Below are 19,436 nucleotides of genomic sequence, written 5' to 3'. Positions count from 1 at the left end.
CTTGGGCTTTTCCGGCTGAGTCCCACTCAGCCAGGGCTACACCAGGTATATCACCCCGGCTGAGCTGTGGCTCTGCTGGTGGAATTTAAGCCGGTGGAATTTAAGCCGGTGGAATTTATACCAACATAAGTTTAATAAAAAAGGAGCATTGTGGGGTAGTAATTGGGGCATGGCAGGGGCAGAATGGGTCAAGGAGAGACTTAACACCTATTCCATACCGTATTCAGCTTAGTCATGTGACCAAGGGCCCAATCCTCAAAACTCAGGCCCACACTTACCTGGCAGCTCAGCCAGCAGTAGTCCCTCCCAGAGGCTCCTGAATGGAATTTGGAATAGGGAGTAACTTACACTAGCCTAAGTTATACTGGCGTCCTTTAGTTAGGATTGCGCTATTAGTAACTTTCACTGGAACTGTGCTGACAAAGTACAAGCTTTGGAAGTACCAGGCTTTAACTTTGCATCATTTGATCCACCAGCCCTCCAAAACAGGCAATCAGTGATGTCAAATTACTGTGCCAGTAGCTCCCAACCCACTGTAGGAAACTGCATACATCGTGTCCTGGGATACATGTATACTGAACCCCTTTGTCTGCTCTGTTCTCAATGCAAAAGGGGATGCATATATGGAAACTGGATTCTGGATATTTATTTTATTTATTTATTTAATTACATTTCTAGACCGCCCTATAGCAGAAAGCTCTCAGGGCGGTGTACAACAAATAAAATCACAATTAAAATATGAGCAAGTGTGGAAAAAAAATATATATATATAGTACAATTATAAAACATTAATAAAATTGCCATTGAGATTTAAATTAAGATCATATTAAGTTTAAAATGTTAAATTAAAATATTTAAAAATTTACAAAATTTAAAAAGCCTGGGCGAAAAGGTAAGTTTTTACCTGGCGCCGAAAAGATAACAGAGAAGGCGCCAGGCGTATCTCGTCTGGGAGGGCATTCCATAGTTCGGGGGCCACCACCGAGAAGGCCCTAGATCTAGTTGTTGATCTCCGGGCCTCTTTATGGGTTGGAACCCGGAGAAGGGCCTTCGACGTCGAGCGTAGTGAACGGGTAGGTACATAGCGAGAGAGGCGCTCCATCAGGTATTGCGGTCCGATGCCGTTTAGGGCTTTATAGGTAAGAACCAACACTTTGAATCTGGCCCGGAAACATATCGGTAGCCAGTGTAGCTGCGCCAGGACAGGTGTTATATGGTCAAATTTCTTTGTCCCAGTGAGAACTCTGGCCGCAGCATTTTGCACTAGCTGAAGTTTCCGAACCGTCTTCATAGGTAGCCCCACGTAGAGTGCATTACAGTAGTCCAATCTAGAGGTTACCATAGCATGGATAACTGAGGCAAGATGCTCCTTGCTCAAATAGGGTCGTAGTTGGGCTACCAGCCGGAGCTGGTAGAATGCATTCCGTGCCACCGAGGCTACCTGAGCCTCAAGTGACAGGAGCGGATCTAATAAGACCCCCAAACTACATACCTGTTCCTTTAGGGGGAGTGTAACCCCATCTAGGACAGGTCGAACATCAACCATCTGGGCAGAGGGTCCTCCCACCAACAGCATCTCAGTCTTGTTAGGATTGAGTTTCAGTTTATTAGCTCTCATCCAGCCCATTATCGCGGCCAGGCAGCGGTCTAGTACATCAACAGCCTCACCTGAGGAAGATGAAAAGGAGTAGTAGAGCTGCGTATCATCAGCATATTGCTGGAAACGCACTCCAAAACTCCTGATGACCTCACCCAGCGGCTTCATATAGATATTAAAAAGCATGGGGGACAGAACTGAACCCTGCGGGACCCCATATTGGAGTACCCAGGGACTCGAGTAATGTTCCCCCAGCATCACCTTCTGGAGACGATTCCCGAGATAGGAGCAGAGCCACCGCCAAGCAGTGCCTCCCACTCCTAAATCCGTAAGTCGCTCCAGAAGGATACCATGGTCGATGGTATCAAACGCCGCTGAGAGATCAAGGAGAACCAACAGAGTTACACTCCCTCTGTCTTTCTCCCGACAGAGGTCATCATACAGGGCGACCAAGGCCGTTTCTGTACCAAACCCCGGCCGAAAGCCCGATTGAAATGGGTCTAGATAATCAGTTTCATCCAAGAGAGCCTGGAGTTGGCGAGCGACCACACGCTCTAGAACCTTGCCCAGGAATGGGACATTTGCTACTGGCCTATAGTTGTCCAAATTATCAGGGTCCAAGGAGGATTTTTTTAGGAGCGGTCTCACCACCGCCTGTTTCAGGCAGGGTGGGACCACTCCCTCTCGTAAAGAGGCATTAATCACCTCCTTGGCCCAGCCGGCTGTTCCATTCCTGCTAGCTTTTATTAGCCATGAGGGGCAAGGATCCAGAGCAGAAGTGGTCGCCCACACCTGTCCAAGCACCTTGTCCACATCCTCGAGCTGTACCAACTGAAACTCATCCAATAAAACAGGACAAGACTGTGCTCTGGATACCTCATTAGGATCAACTGCTACAATAATGGAGTCAAGGTCCCGGCGGATGTTCATGATCTTATCACGAAAGTGTCGCGCAAACTCATTACAGCGGGCAATTGATGGTGTTATTGCGTCCTGGGGACCAGAGTGTAAAAGTCCCTGGACAACTTTATAAAGTTCCGCTGGGCGGTTAAGGGATGACGAATAGAGACAGCAAAGTATTGCTTCTTTGCTGCTCTCACTGCCTTCACATAGAGTTTGGTAGAGAGCTTCACAAGTGCATGATTACAGCCGTCAGGAGTTCACCTCCATTTGCACTCAAGCCGTCTCCTTTCTTGCTTCATCACTCTTAGCTCCGGAGTAAACCAGGGAGCCAATTGAGCTCTGCAACGGAGAGGGCGCACCGGGGCGATCGTGTCAACTGCCCGGGCCATTTCCGTATTCCACAGCATGGCCAGGGTTTCGACAGGACCGTCAATTCTATCAGCCGGAAAATTCCCTAGAGCCATCAGAAAACCCTCAGGATTCATTAGTCTCCGGGGACGGACCATCTTAATTGGTCCTCCACCCTTGCAGAGGGGAGAAAACAGTGTAAGTCTAAACCTTAATAGGCGGTGATCTGACCATGACAAAGGAATAGATGAAAAATCCCTCACTCTCAGATCACCATCCCCTAATCCAGTGGCGAAAATCAAGTCCAGAGTGTGCCCCAACACATGCGTAGGGCCAGTAGCAAATTGAGACAGCCCCATGGCTGTCATGGAGGTCATGAAGTCTCCTGAGCTGCTCCAGATAAAGCGGCCTCAGCATGAATGTTGAGATCCCCCAATACCAAAAGTTTGGGGGAACGCAACAATAGATCCGAGACCACCTCTGTCAGCTCAGTTAGGGAGGCTGTTGGGCAGCAGGGTGGACGGTACAGCAACAGTATTCCCAGTCTGTCTCGCTGACCCAACGTTATGTGCAGACACTCTAGACCATTAGCCACCTGGATAGGGTGCCTAACAAGAGGGATGGAACTTCTATAGACCACAGCGATTCCCCCTCCCTGACCCTCGGATCTACCCAGATGCTGAACCGAATACCCAGGTGGGCACAACTGGGAGAGATTAATACCTCCCAGATCACTTACCCAGGTCTCGGTAATACATGCCAGATCGGCCGCCTCATCCACAATTAGGTCATGGATGAGGGAGGTTTTATTATTTACCGATCTGGCATTGAAAAGCAGCAACTGGAGATCTGAGGGTTGGCTGATAGAACTACCAGCAATCCTGTGGATGTGAGGAGGACCGGAACATGTCACAGCCACTAGTTGTCTGGGGCGAGTTCCACTTAACTGGCATGTCCTACTCACAGCGCCATACCTCCCATTACCCGTCACTACAGTAATAGGGGCCCCCTTTGGTCCTTCCTCCCACAACACTGTCCTCTCGCCCAGGCACATAATAAAAATAAAATAAATAATAAAACTCATGGCATATACACACAATCACACACTCACTCATACAACCCACTCATACATTCAGACAACACAGCAGCATCTGAGGAGCTTCAGCAGCCGATAATCCGTAGTAGCTGATGTAATAGGGGCCCAAGAGCGATGGACAGCAATGTCCCCCAACCTGGTGATAATGACAGCAGCAACGGTGGCATACACCTCAGAAGAGGCAACAGCAGCACTTCATTCTCGCATTCCAGGACAGCCCAACGGCAGCAACAGAAACGTCCACGCCCTGATCAGGATCAGGCCTGGGGCCTGGTCCTGCCAGGCAGAAGTCCCTCTGGGAAGGGTGGTGGAGGTGGTGGTCCCACGGCGGCAGCAGCAACGGCGGCAGCAGCAACGGCGGCGGCAGCAACGGCGGCGGCAGCAACGGCGGCGGCAGCAGCGGCGGCGGCAGCAGCGGCAGCGGCGGCAGCAGCAGCAGCAAGAGCAGCAGCAAGAGCAGCAGCAAGAGCAGCAGCAAGAGCAGCAGCAAGAGCAGCAGCAAGAGCAGCAGCCTCTCCTTCCCTTGGGCAATGGTCTCTTCCTCCTGCAGGCCCTGGGTCTCCCAGGCCACCTCAGCCAGCCGGCTTATGTATCCCTCCAAAGAGGGACAGGTGGTAAGAATCAGTCCTGGCTGGCTGGGTACCTGGGGCCTGGTCCTGCCAGGCAGAAGTCCCTCAGGGAAGGGTGGTGGAGATGGTGGTCCCACAGTAGCAGCAGCAGCACAGTAGCAGCAGCAGCACAGCAGCAGCAGCCTCTCCTTCCCTTGGGGCGATGCTTTCTTTCTCCTGCAGAATATGCGGTGTCCTCACCAGTAGTGTAGTGGTAAATTCAGAAGTGCAGGATCCCTTCATGTTGGTGACAGCCACACACACCCTCCCCCCCTTTTTTTTTTGCTGTTGGGTTGTGAATGAGATCCTTGTTAATGCCTTCTCCCACAACATACCTACGAGCCAATAAGCATGAGAGAGGAGAGTGTTAGCTACTGAGAAGAGTCTTCTCTTCTTTGACTCACCTCTGATTGGCTCCAATCAGCAGGAAAAGACAAGGAAGCACGTTCAAAGACTCTTCCTTTCATGCTGATTGGCTCACAGGAAGCTGGAGACATAGGGATCCTGCTCCCAAACAAGTAAAGGGTCTAAGACCCTGCCGAGACTCTGGATGACTACACCCCTGGTCCTCACTCAGTTGGGTTGTCTGAGGTTTGGATTATGTATTAACAAGTTTGAAAAGCAATGGGCAGTTGTGAAAACAAATATTGAGTGTTATGTCTTACAAAATCTAACACATCTAAAACTTTTTTTCAAGTTATGCCTGGTTTTTCAAATGCTTTGCAACTTTAGCAATTTGCATATTTTCTGGACTATTGTATTATGATAAACAGGGATTATCATATATTTTCAGATGTTTTCTTAACAATTCAACTTCTATTTGTAACTCTTCCATTTATTTTAATTACTAGCACAGTGTGCAACATTTATTAATCAGCAGAGTCTTTTTAAGTTAAAATACTAAATTAGCTAACCCCATTAACACAGAATACTCCAAACAAGCAGCAATAGGAGAGGTAGTTACTGTGCAAATCGTATTATACATGCGGGTGCTCTAGGGCACAGTTAAGCATGATTACCCTCTTTTGATCCACTATTCCTCTGCCTCTTATAGCTAATTTCCAGTGGAAATTTACAAAGTGGTGCCTTCATTTTTCCAGCTTAATTTTTTTTAATGAAGTTCTGGTACTTTACAACACTGGGGATATAGATAATAAGTCTGTATATAATTAAGAAGTTCTAGAATGTGTCTGCAAAAAGAGGTCTTGCTACTTCTGCTTTATACAAGAAGTGGGATAGCATTTTTTCTGCTGCCTTTGTTTCTATTGCAAACTGGAATTAAAATAGCCAATGATTCTTAGTTTTATATCAGAAAGCATAATGTGTGCAGTACAAAAAAAACCCTGATAACTGAAATATACCCAATGTATGACTATGTAAAATCTTTTTTAAAAAATCTTAAAGGTATGACTTCTTGAGACATACTTTAAGTATGACCTAACTAGATTTTTCTTTACTTTTTTTTAACCATTCAGTTGTAATACACAAAATTACATCTAGCACAGGGGAGCTGAATAAAAGCAACCATTAATGTAACCTGCTTTCTTGGAATCAAGAGAAGAGAATTAAATAACACTCAATATTTGTTTTCAGAAATCATATATACCTTATAGTGCATGTACATTGCTGCCACTATTGCACTTCTATCTTATTAATGCATCCTTATCTTGTATTTCCTTGAAAAGATTTGCAGGGCTTGTCATTCCTTCTAGTGCCGGTCTCCACAACTTGCAACGCTTAGAGCTTTTTATTTATTTATTTATTTATTTGATTTATATCCCGCCCTTCCTCCCAGTGGGAGCGCAGGGTGGCAAACAAAAGCACTAATAATACTGTAAAATATCATAAAAGCAGACTTTACAACAAAACAGCCTTAAAAACTGTTAAGAAAGGAAGGTGCTGAATTCTCTTCTATGTCACCTCCTTAGTAGGACGTGTGTGCATTTCTGGCTGGGGTGGGGAATCTCTGGCCCTCCAGAAGTTGCTGGACTTCATCGCCCCAGACTGCTGGCCATGCTGATTGGGGCTGAGGGGAGTTCCACTACAGAAACATCTGGAGTGTCATAGGCTAGTCGCTAGATCAGAGGGCTGTAAAACATTCCTCCTTGTCCAGGAGATCCACATTTCACATTTCTTGGGGAAAGCAGTTAGGGGTCCACATACCAGCAGTGGAGAGGGCCAAAGCATTTCCAGGGGAGCCCCTTTTTCAGTGCACTGTAGGGAAGCAAAATGAGCTGTCTGCGGTGGAAGATGCGGCTCTTTTTCCTCCACGGGCAACTCACAAGTTGAACACAGTCCATGAGCAATGCATAGTATACTGAGTCAGAATAGTGGTCTATCTAGCTCAGTATTGTATACCTGACTGATAGCAGCTCCCCAGGATTTCAAACAGCGTTCTCGCCCATCCGTACCTGAAGATGCCAGGATTGAACCTGGGACATTCTGCATGCAAAGCAGATGTTCTGTTACTGAGCCATGGCCCTTCCTCAAGTACATGGGCCAAACTAGGGAGCTGACACTTAGGCAAATCCTCACACAAATAGAACAATTGCTGAACTAAGCAAGCTATGTGGCTAGTGCTTTATAGGGCCTGATGGACAAGGATTCTTTAGATCAGCTGGTGGTACTCAAGCCTTGACTGATACATCCTAGAATCACTAAGGTCATTCTTCCAGGCTTCCACTTGTGCTGGTAGAACAGAAGGTATAGTGCTGGAGTCTCTGACTCCCAAGAGCTCCAGTTTTTCCTCCCTCCTATATGCAAATCTTAACTGCTCTCTTAGGGTCATTAAGTAAACCCCATAATTTTCCATCTTAGTTTGTTTTCTTGGGGTCCATCTTATTAATACCACAAGCCATATTGTTAGGCTGGAAATCACACTGTACACCATCAACAGAATGGTTTACATTTGGCCTCTCCACTATCAACGTTTACACAGTTTTGTTTCTGAAATGACAGAAGCTCACTCTGACCCACCTTGGGGATTCGAATTTAGTCACAAATCTTTTAAAGGAAGGTCTGAGTTCTTTATGATCATTTAAAGGCCAACTTGGGTACTTGACTTCATCTCTTGACTTCATCTCAAGCTTTAAATCTAATTTCTGTGCATTTTGCTCTGACAATTCAGACCCTAGTGCATCAGCCAAGATGAAGCTGTTGTATATTATATTGTAATGTGAGTCAAGAAATAAAATTGGATCATGAAATCCTTCACTTTCTGTAAATATTTACAATACGTTTCAAATTCAGGCTCTTCTCTGTGTTTTTATATAATCAAAATGCAAGGGTGTCCTGGGCTATAAACTTAAGAATTTCTACAAATTATGTTAAATGAAACAATCCTATATATAAAAGAATCTGCATATATTTCTATTATAAACCAGGAGCATTGTCTTTGATGTTTTACAACATTTGAACAATACATTTCTTATTATAGAAAGCTATTTTTCCAAACACCTTGTTCTGGGTATAAAAGCTACCCTAAATTCCAAGCATTCATGGGCAAATTCCTACGCTACTAGCCTTGTCATTTCAGTCATCATCCAATCCCCAGAGAGAGCCAATTTTCTTTCATGTCTGAACAAAAGAAAAATGTACTATTAAAATGCAATTCAGAAGTGATAAAAACTGTAAGTGGAGCAGCCGGCTTTCAGCACCTCCTATGTATACTCGGGGACATTGGGGCCACATTAATTTTTTTTGTGTGTGATGTCCATCCCATGTGCAAATTAGCCTTAGAAGTGCTATAATCTGTCTTATATGAGAGCCACCTGTCCCATGAGTATATACATGCTTCCGTAGTTTTGTATAATTTACAGCTCTGTTATGCTTTTGTTTTATTAATTTTCAAGAGCCCTTGATTTAGAATTCTTTATGGACAATTTGACTGGCCAGATGCTAATAAAGACCAATTTGCTTCTACACAAGGAAAGTTTATTTATATAATTTACTGTTGGTAAATTATTAATTCCTTTCAGTAAAGGATTTTAAAGCAGAATTTAGCAAGGTAGTTAAAATATTAGGGTTTTTAAGGTACCATCACAAAAAGTTGTACATGACAGTTAAAAACTTAATATTGTAAGCCCTTCAAAAAGCAAAACCACATTGCTTCCTCTCTTTTTTTTTAAGGGTCTCTTTTTATGTACTTTTGTATATACTTTTCTATACAGCATCTGGGGGAAAGCACATTTGATCTTTCCTGATGACATCTGGAAACAACAGCAGACATTTATCATTGCAGTGATCTAATAATTTAGGGTATGATCCACACAGACTTTATTATAAATGCATTTGCTCTCAGGGAGGACCAGAATTGCCCGGCTTTACTCACTAATCTATTATGACATCCAGTTTGATCTCTTGTCTAGTGAGCAAGCAACTGCCTTTTTCCCTTTAACTTCTCTTTACAAAGTTCTCCACTGATAATATGTCAGACTACTTCCCCTACCCCTGAACTATGGGATAGTTAAATTGCTTATCACCAATGTTTTATTGGAGTTTGACACAATATGAATTCAGTCCATGTCACCAGAGCCCAGAGATGAGGTACGGGACAGATCCCCACCAAGGCCTATTTCCTACTGGAGTAAGGGAAAATGGGGAGATACCTGGGTGGAGGGTCTCCAAGGTTTCAGGCACGGGTCTTTCTCAGTCTTTTATCAAAATGCAAGAGATTGAATCTGTAACCTTCTGCATGCATAGCATATGTTATATCACTGAGCTACACCTCTTCTCAACCAGTTCACCCTCGCCCCCGAAATTTCCTTGATCTAGCCTCTCAGACAGGAAAGGCATCCAGGGCCCAGAACTTTGGCAGCAGCATTTTGAACTGGCTGAAGTTAAGAATACATTTCAAGGACAGTCTCATACAGAGCTTATTACAATAGTCCAAGCAAGAAGTAACTAACGCACAGTAACCAAATCTGATCTCTCTAGCAATGGGTCTGAAGTTTCAGAAAATGAAGTAAGTGAAGCTGTCCCTAAGTTATCAAGGGATAGTACTTTTAGACAAGTCTGTCCTTAAGTTGCCTTTTAAAAATTACTTTTGTAAAAAAACAAGGCTACAAATCATAAATAACAAACACATGAGAGAAATCCCCAGAATTAGAACAAAGTTAAGTAACTGTTTCCTTATGATTTTTATGACTAGGATGAAAAAATAAACATACATACATTTTGCCTTCCAGGTTTTTGCCATTTTCTGGCCACGAACCCGATCAGTATGTCCCATCAATCCAAAGAGCAAGTAAATATGGTCAGTCAAGTTATGGACTGAAACACTTCCGAGAAGAACACCCAGAGAAATGGGTAACAAATAAGGTGAGCTATATTGGAAAACCAAAGCAAAGTTACAGCTTTGTAGTCTTCTTAAAAATATCAGAATCAATAAGATGTACTCCACTGAATCAATTTCTACTGAAATTACATAAAAGCTCACTCAATTATTGGGAAACTATACAGTGCTTTCAGTAAACATTCCATGAGAGTACGATATGAACCAAAGCTTCTCTACTATATATCGGAGAAAAAGAAACATTGGAAATTGTTAAGAATGAGCTTTGACTCTTTAAATAAATTTGGTAAAAATGAAGATATATAATTATCCCCATTATTGTTACTAATTTCTGGATAAATGTCCAGATTTCCAAATTACATGCAATAATGTTATCCTTTTTTGCCTGTTGTTCTTGATTTTATTTAAGACGGTATGCATATATTCCCCCTAAAAACCACCATGGCTGCTAATATGAGGGCATTTCTCCAACTGTTGAAGGAGAGTGTACCTTTAGCAGTTGTGGTGGGGGTAGCTTCTATTTTTATTTTTAACTTTATTAAAAATAATATTGTAGGGGTACAGTGAAACTGCCATGTTTATATGGAGTCCATGCCGGTCTGGAGTAACACTGCCTCTGCCACATGTGGCAGTGGTGAAGTAAAGTTAAAAATAAAACTAGAAATCGAAGAAGCCACCTTCTCAAATGGGAGCAAAGTTCAACATACACACCTGAAAAGTGGTGAATTCTCACCCCTTGCTCAGGGACTTCAATTTACTTTGCTTCCCCATGGGGATCACTTAAATAAGGGTGATATTTGTGTCAGCCCTATTTATATTGCAAAAAGGGGGGGGGAAATTGCCGCCCTGGGCTCCTACTGGGAGGAAGGGTGAGATTAATAATAATAATAATAATAATAGGTCGGGGTATTTCAATAACAACTACAGAAGAAAATTGTTAGTCTGTTACTTTCTCTTTTTTGTGACTAAATTCAAACATGACTGAAAATGTCTTGTAGTGTTCGGACATTTTCAGCATTGTCTGATTTGCTAAAATCCTCTTTCAGAAGTTCTTAATACAGTCTTTGATGTTTCTCAAAACATTTAACATTGTATAAATAGACGGAATCCAATACAGGATATGATGTCAAAAGTTTAAAAACTGAACTAATATAGATCATCAGTCACAAAGCATGAAATGGAAAGAAAACAATTGAACAATTGCTTCTCGGCTCCTTTTCTGAGTTCTTGTCAGTTTGGGGAAGCAAAAAAATTCTGATTTTATGTAACCTCCCTGTAGACTTGAGTTAAAAGACTACAGAGAAATTGTTTTGCACACTTGGGTTCTGCTACCTTTACACATTATTTTGTCAGTAATGTCTTGAGGTGGGAATTACAAAATGCTAGTTACATTTAACAGTTCACAGTGTCAGATGACAAAATTTAAATAATTGCTGGCCAAGACACTGACCTTTCACACATTCCATAGCTGCATTACTCAGTAGAATAAAAAAGACACTAATTTGGGCTGCAGTTCTGCCTCTTAAATCCCATTGAAATCAATGGAATTTAAGCAATATGCATATGAACTGAATTGCAGCTTTTGTCACTTAATAGTGGCTTTATTCAGATGTCATGCTAAACCATGGTTTGGTGCTATAGGAATGAGTCATGTTTGTGTGCTCCCTCCATTCCCACTTCCATGTGGGTGCTCTACTTCCATTATTATTTGGCTTGAACAAACCATAGTTTTCTGTTATTCCCAAATGGGTTTGTATTTCCTTTCCAAGCTAGAATTGCAAAACACGGTTTGAAGCTGTTTTGCAATTCTGGTTTGGAGGACAAGTATAAACCATGTTTTGTCAGTTTGATGTAATTGCAAACTATGGTTTGATCAAATTAGGAAGTAACTCATTTGAAGTGGAGGTTGTGGGAGCATGAGAGGGGAGAGGTAGGAACACACACACAGGGCTCACTCTCATAGTATCAAACCATGATTTGATGTTATATGAACCATACCAGTAACAATTGTAGCCTAAGAAGATATTAAACACACTTTGGTTCAGTTCAAACATAACAGGAAACCATGGTTTCCTGCTGTGGTGAGGGTTGGGTTTGCACACTCCACCCTTCCCTTCTTTTTCACCTACAATGACAGAATTGAATGCCACTTTTGCTTTTAAACTAGCTATGGTTCTCCACTTTGTCCAGACTGTGAGAACTTTGGTTTGATTAAACTATGGTTAATGAGAAGAAGCCAGAATCTGAAACCACAATTTCCCAAGTTCTGGTATCATGAAGAACTGTGATCAAGTTAAAAGCTAAAGCTCATATATCTGTTGTGGTTATCTTAATTATTGCATTGTATACCACTTTGTGAAAAGAAAATTTAATTCAAATAAAGCAATACGAATTAAAAACTTAAAGTAGCCCTGAGTCACTTGCCTCATTCGAATGCAGATCTACCAAATCTATGTTCACCACTTTATCTATTAAATAAAAATGAAAATGGAACTACATTGTTTTAAAAATTGGAGGCAACAGAGGCTTTTATCTGTCTGTTGCCAGTTGAGTATGTGGTGTGCATGCAGAGAGCAACTATAGGTACTACCATGCTAGTGGTTGCTGATGAGATAGTGGCAATTCCAGATTCAGGTTTTGCTACTCAAAGAATACCGCCTATTTTGGCATAGCAGGGACTGTAGCATTGCTGTGTAGTGAAACAGACCATTCACAAGATCAGTTATTCACATTTCCAAGGCACTGGCAGAATTATTAAACAATAAATTACTAAAATCACTATAAATTAACTGAAAACAAACAGAGAGACACATTTTTGCTTCTATATATCTGAAAGATTTAAGGTAAAATTTTGTGCATTGTTTATACATCACACTTGATGAAAGCATATTCCTTGGTTCAAAGCTTCCAAATGACTAATACTGCCCTTAGAAGTGTGACATTTCAGAATTAAGAACTTACCAGATGCCACAAATTTAATCAACACTGATAGATCCCATGAAACTGAGCAGTCAGTGGATCAGATATACTAACTAATCTTTTGGTTGTCAAAACACTTGCACACTTTCAATATTTACTGGAGCAGAAATGAAGCAGAAAGCCTACAGCCTTTAATCAGAAGTGGAATTAGTTTTCATATGCATTTAAATGTCTAAACTTTTAATGGCAGCAATTATTGATATTTTCCTTGTTTTCAAAAACAGCAGCATTGTAAGACTTTCTTTTAGAACTTTTTGTTGTTCACCTTATTATAGGTGACTTAAATATAGCTGCAGACCTCTTTCCTCATTTGCACATGCATATTTGTCCCTAAATAGAATATTAAAATCTACAAAGCATTTAAATAGCCAGTACTCCAAAGAATTAAGTTAGAGAACCTAAGCATATTGCACAGAACATAAAGTTGACCTTTAACGTCTGCGGCTTTTGAAATGGAGTGGGATGTGGAACACATCATAGGCTTAATGTGGCACAACGCTGTCTGCAGAAACTTGGGTGGGACTGTGACTGCCTGCCCATTGCACCCAATGATTGAATCTGCTGTCACCAGCATCCTGATAATAATGAACATTCAGCTTAACGACCGTGATTATGATTATCATAATTGATGTGTGAGTGCAATGTGTGGGGATCATTACAGCTAAACTGTACAGCAGAGAAACATGGCTTAGTTATGGATAATTTTACTTTTGCACACTGATTGGGATAAAATATGCTTTTGAAGCTCAACAGTCCATCCTATTGCAATTTTAGGAAGAAGTCTGCATATGTGAATTGATGATCCAAGCATGCTGCAAAACAGCCAGTCTAGCTGTTTGTTTTAAATGGTTTCATTTCATTAATATTGGCAATTAATTAGGTATCAACAAAGGGAAAACGTCTTCTGAGTTGCCGGTTGCATTAATCAGATGCCAACTTAAAACTCTTCCTTGTGTATGCTGAAAAGAGAAATATTTAGCTATGCACAACTGGTACAGTTCCATTGTTAATGGCAAAAGCATTTTATCTTTGTATTGTCAGTACCAAGTTAAAATAGCGTACATTTTTCTGTTTTGCAAGTGCTAGTGCTATAGTTGTCCCCTGAGCCGCTGAAAAGCTGCTCCATATTGGGAGACCCTCTACATTGGAATGGAATGTGGCACAATGGGCTATAGCTGCAAGGGAGGATAAACAAACATCATACCCATGTTATTTCCATACACTGTTTGGGTATTCCTTGAATACATAACATAGAATTCTGAAATAAAATAAATACACACATACCCATAAAAGCAGAAGTGCCTTCCACATGTGCAGTGGCACCTTTGGATTCCTGCCTGTATGAATGGGGGGGGGGGCAACAACCCTGTAACAATATTCTTTTGAAGGTTAGTGGGGGCTCAAAGAAAAAAATCATTTGAAAAGAAGAATATAAAGTAGTGAATAGCAAGACTTGAACCATTCTGTAAAGTTATTTGCATGAGAAAAGTCAGTTAGCACTTTCTAACATATTTGAAACGAGTTTGTCAGGCAGCCAGTTCAATATTTTATAAAACCTTATTTTCAGTTCTGTAATTTCTCAGTGGGAAAATGCCATGCTTTGATAATGTTCTGGAACTTTGAAGAGTAAATAGATTCTAAAGAGAAAATTAGATGGTACTTATTAGACTGTCTAACTAGCAATTCAGTGTCATTTGTCTGTGGCATGATAAATGTCTTGTGTTACCTACCTTCTATGTTTAATCAGGGAACTAGCTTGTTTCGGCATGGAAAGAAAATCTGCCTTTTAATAACTGCTAGATTACAGTAAGAGAGATTGCAGATTTCCAAACAATTTTTTATTGGGATTACTAAATAGCAGTGCTATTAACAAGGTTGCTACTGCAAACAAGAAAAACATTTACAGACCTCCTGAGAGACAGATCCTGCCGTAATCTACTGCAAACTCTTCCTCACTCTTTCCAGACTTGAGGATATGAATTTGTTGTTCAGGTACTGCTGGTTGCATCAAAATGTGTTAAAGCCTGTTATCATGATTGTTCACAGATGAGACCAGTTAACCAGAAAGAGGAAAAGCCCCAGTGGCTTAAAAAAAAATAATCATTTTTGGCCAGCAAAGTTTAACTCGACCCTCTTGCTGTGTCTCCACCAAGTCTTCTCCTGGGGAGCTGTCCATAAATGACCATGCAATTGCTGTAATTGTAGCTAGAAATATAATTTGTTCTAATAGCTTCAAATATGTAATTGTCAATAAATGGAGGGGTTGGTATTTATTTATTTATTTATTTATTTAGAATGCAGTTCAAGGTGGCTTACAAAAATAATAAGATACAATGTAAAAGCAATATACAAACAACAAGCAACAATAACAGCCAGCAATATAATAATTTTAAAATAACCACAGTAAAAGACACTGTGAACCATAATAAAATTAAAAGACAGACTAAACAACATAGTAAAAACGCAGGCAGGAAGATAATAAATAATTACGGCAGGCAAGCAGTAACATTTAGCCTTTGGAGACCAAAGACACCCTAAATAGAAAGGTCTTAGTGCTATGGCAGAAAGCCAGCAAGGAGAGGACAAGATGAACCTCCTGTAGTTAAGGAGGTCCAAAGCCTGGGCACAGCAACAGAGGAGGTAATAACTGTGAGACATACTTGGGCATGTTGTGGCCTGGATTGTAGTTCTAATAGTATACTACTGTTATGTAATCTATATATTAGGTAGAAAATTGCAATTACATATCCTCTTTAGCCCTGCTGGTTAAAGACAGTCCACCAAGGTATATGGTGTGGTGCTTCGAATGTGCAAAACAGGAAGAATGTCACCAAGAATGAATCAGTAGTAGCTCCAGACTTCAACATAGTTTTCACCTTTTGGTTTATGCAACATAAAAGCCAGACAAGTAATCAAATCCTATTGATCAACCCAAATTTCTGTCAAGTCTTTGTGACTTTACCAAATGTATTAGTAGAATATCAGTTCAGTTAATGAAAGTTTGCCTCTGTGAAGATGATTTTATGCTAATTGAAAAGGAATTATCCCAGCAGAAGTTGTTTGCTTGTCTCTGTAAAAATATTAGTTTCCAGGACAGGAGATTATATGTTTGCCATTTTACCCAGAGCAAGGCAACTAAGATGAGGCCTTGCAAGATGTTAATAAGGAATGTGCGTGTGTGCATGCGCACGTGCTGTAATAATAATATCTTGAGTATTCTACCTGCCTTGCATGCCAGTGCATAATCTGCTGTTCTGTTGGTACAATCTAGTTGGTGACAGAGCTTGGGACCTAGAGAAGCAGAGAACAAGTCAATCAAACAATACAAGACCATGCATATTAAAACAGACTTGGTGCCCTGATGTGAAGCTGCTTGATTGAGCAGTGCAGTGTCAACCATGTCTTTCTTCTAATGCTAAAAGTAATGTACATAGACAGAGTGACAATCAGAGTACAGCCTCCCATCAGCTGTAATTAATCTTTTAGTTAACAGAAAGACTAAAAAGCCTCTCATCAGCCACTTCTGAAGTCGGAGAGACCCTGCTTTTTGATGTTTGTATTCTGAGTAAAATTGTCCCCACCAGTTCTAACAAATTGAAACACCAGGCTAATTATGGCAGCTAATGAAGTGTGTGGAATGGTCACAGCTTGTCGTGAAACTGTTCCTTCAGCTCAGATTAGAGTTTCATCAATCACTTTTTTAAACTGATCCAGAATTGCTTCTGCCCGGTGCTTGGCATTTTTAATGCTGTTTCTGTAATTGGTTTTTTCCCCAAAGCTTAGGCTGTTTTTTGAAATATTACATTCTGAAGATAGGACAGGCAAATGCAAACTCCTCTGTATGTGGGTGGGTGTATGCGTGCATGTGTGTGTGTGTGTGTACATATATATATTCATTATTGCTTCTATCAGCTGATCAAGTGGTAGGAAGCTAATAAACAGAGCACAAGTGTAAAATTTGATATACTGCTTTTAATCCAGCTAAGGGTAACAATGAAGCATATACACATATAAGCTTATGAATTGTTATTACTGGGTTTTTATGTGTACTGGCATAATCACATGAGACTTGGTCTGTGCATGGATGGTTTAAGTCCCATCAGAGGTTCTAAATTAAATGAATGATTTGGGTTGCATTCTTCTGTATATCATTCATCAAAATCGGGTGTAATTTGTTGTTTCTACAAATGCCAAACCTGGCAACAGAAGTTCAAAATATCTTAGTCATTCAATAACAAAAACATTTCAGGTTGAATCCAGTGCTGTTCTTTGAGATTACAGTGGAAATTTTGCTGTGACTATTACTTCCTCAAAGTAGAAAGCTGCACAATTTTTAAAATCCCAAGTTCTTGCTCTTATATGGGCTCTACCAGTATTCTGCTGTATAATAGCTCTTTAGAAAACTTACATAAGCATTCACAAATATAGCGTCAAATTTATTCTGTATTCATATTATTGAACCAAACAAAATATTGTTTAAATAACACACGGTTGAGACTAAGTGTACTTCCCTCATTTCTCTGTTTCCTTAACTGTCTCCTGTTTTCATGAATTTCAGCACTTGTGAACACACTTGCAACATTTTGCTCCTCTTCTAAATTCCAGTTTCATTCTCATCCTTTGCCTATACAATAATTGTCCTTATTTTCCCATGCCCTTATTTTCCTGTTTCCTGTATCTGACACTGTGACATCACAGACATTGTAAAATAACATAGGGTGAGGGACACTGAGGGCAAAGAAGAAGGCAAATAATGCCCAGGACAGGAAACAGCCAGAGAAACAAGAGAGACCTGAACAGCAGCAAAATCATGCAAATATTCAGCAGTTGTTTTCCAGTAATTTGTCTGTTTCCATTGTGGTAATTTAGAAGACAATATTGAAATTAGAGAATACTCAGTTCTACACAGGCCTCACATGCTTATCACTATGTGAAGGAAAGAGCAAGGCTGTGCTCACTAGCTGCACCACACCCCTGTTGCATTCTTTTTGCACATATTAGAAGGGAAAGTCTGCAGCAGGGACTCTGTGGTACTGTCAGCCACCAGTGCAGTTTTAGAGCCCTGCACAACTGGGATTCTAAATCACATGGAGAACTTATGTAGAATAGGCTCCCCCATCAATGCAAGGAGGATGACAGAACCTGGTGACAGGTATGTGATGGAAAGGGTGGAATCAGTGAGTGCAACCCCACGCTCTTTGCACACAGTCAGCACTGAATATTTGATTAGGGTTTCTGTGTGGCCCCAAGATGAAATGAAGTGTATAATAATGCATGGTTAAAGGTATTGTCAGTGCCATCCTTAAAATGAAGCAAGTGAAAGTAGCTTGAAGAGGCAGATTCCTGGGGTAGCACCATTTTCTTGCCTCTAGTCTCTCTCTTTGTATGCCATTTAAAACACAAGCAGAGAAGAGGTATTATTTTGATTTTTGCTGGGTGTGAAAATGCCGAATATTGGCACTGGATAATGGCTATTATATATTCATAAATATGTGAATATAATATTTAATAATGTTAAATATGTTAATGTTAATAATATGCCAAATATGGAATTGATTGCACTGTATAAAAACGTGATGATGATGATGCTATAAGCATCATACATACAAAAGGATGCATACATGGATGCCAATGGAGGAGAGGGCTGATTAAGTGAAATATTGTTATTGATCTTTATCCAGTGAAGTTATATTCAGAGCAGACTTGTTAGTCGTATACATTAATTTGAGTATGACTTAGATACAAGTCATTGCCTTTGAATTTTTAATCATAACAAGAACTTATCAAACAGAGCATTACAATCTTATGAATACTGACTTATTTAAACAATAAAATAATAGAATTGATAGATAACTCTAGTTTTATACCACAGTGGGAATAAATACAAACAAAGGTAATCTTTAAACCCTTAGACTCCAATTGATGCCCATGTGCTCCTGGAAGGACTTTTTATCCAGCAGGAATTTCTGCTAACAGAAGGAATATGTTTTTTGCTAATTCTCCCCTCCCCCTAAAGCTCCCCACACTACCTTTCACCCTGTTCCCGATGGTCCTTCAACTCTCTATAGCTGATTTGGGGGCAGGAAGTGCAATAGGGGATGCAAGGGGAAATGAGCACAAGTCCTCTCCTAACTTCTTCCCTTAACAGAATAAAAAAATGCTGAAGCAAAAGCCCGTCCAGGAGCCCAATGGCATAAATTGGTTCCACCTTTATATTATTGTAATTGTTTACTACTAATAATAATATTTGTATCCCACTTTTTTGCAAGCTTACATAAACTACAACATTCATACATAAAAATATAAACACAAAGAGGCAGTACTAAAAATAAAATCACATTATATTCACTAATAGGCAAAAAAACCCTTGCGATTTAAAAACGTGTGTATTGTCAGGGTGGGGGAAGAGGCGAATGGGGAAGGAAGGGGAGGAACGGTAGGGGTAGGGAGGAAGGGAGAGGAAGAGGGAGGGAAGGAGATTGCATAGGTGGGCACTGAGCAGAAGGAAAGCCTCTTTCCTTTCAAAAGGAAAACATGGTTAACAATATCATTATTTCGCAGGGTTTCCCCCACTTTTTTATTCTGTAGCAGACACATGTAGTCTCCCACCCA

At 40.8% G+C, this 19,436-nt stretch overlaps 1 protein-coding gene across 1 annotated transcript in view; it reads left to right on the top strand.

The window, feature by feature from the left end:
• The window catches only part of SPATA17 (spermatogenesis associated 17), a 135,682-nt gene that overhangs the window by 90,249 nt on the left and 25,997 nt on the right, over positions 1 to 19,436 (top strand). The window contains exon 9 of the mRNA XM_061625188.1: positions 9,739 to 9,871. Within this exon, the coding sequence (XP_061481172.1) occupies positions 9,739 to 9,871 (133 nt within the window). The remainder of the gene's footprint in view (positions 1 to 9,738; positions 9,872 to 19,436) is intronic.

Source organism: Rhineura floridana, chromosome 4, assembly GCF_030035675.1.
Source record: "Rhineura floridana isolate rRhiFlo1 chromosome 4, rRhiFlo1.hap2, whole genome shotgun sequence".
Taxonomy (NCBI): domain Eukaryota; kingdom Metazoa; phylum Chordata; class Lepidosauria; order Squamata; family Rhineuridae; genus Rhineura; species Rhineura floridana.
Note: the sequence above shows the minus strand (reverse complement) of the source record. Positions and strands in the feature narration are given on the sequence as shown.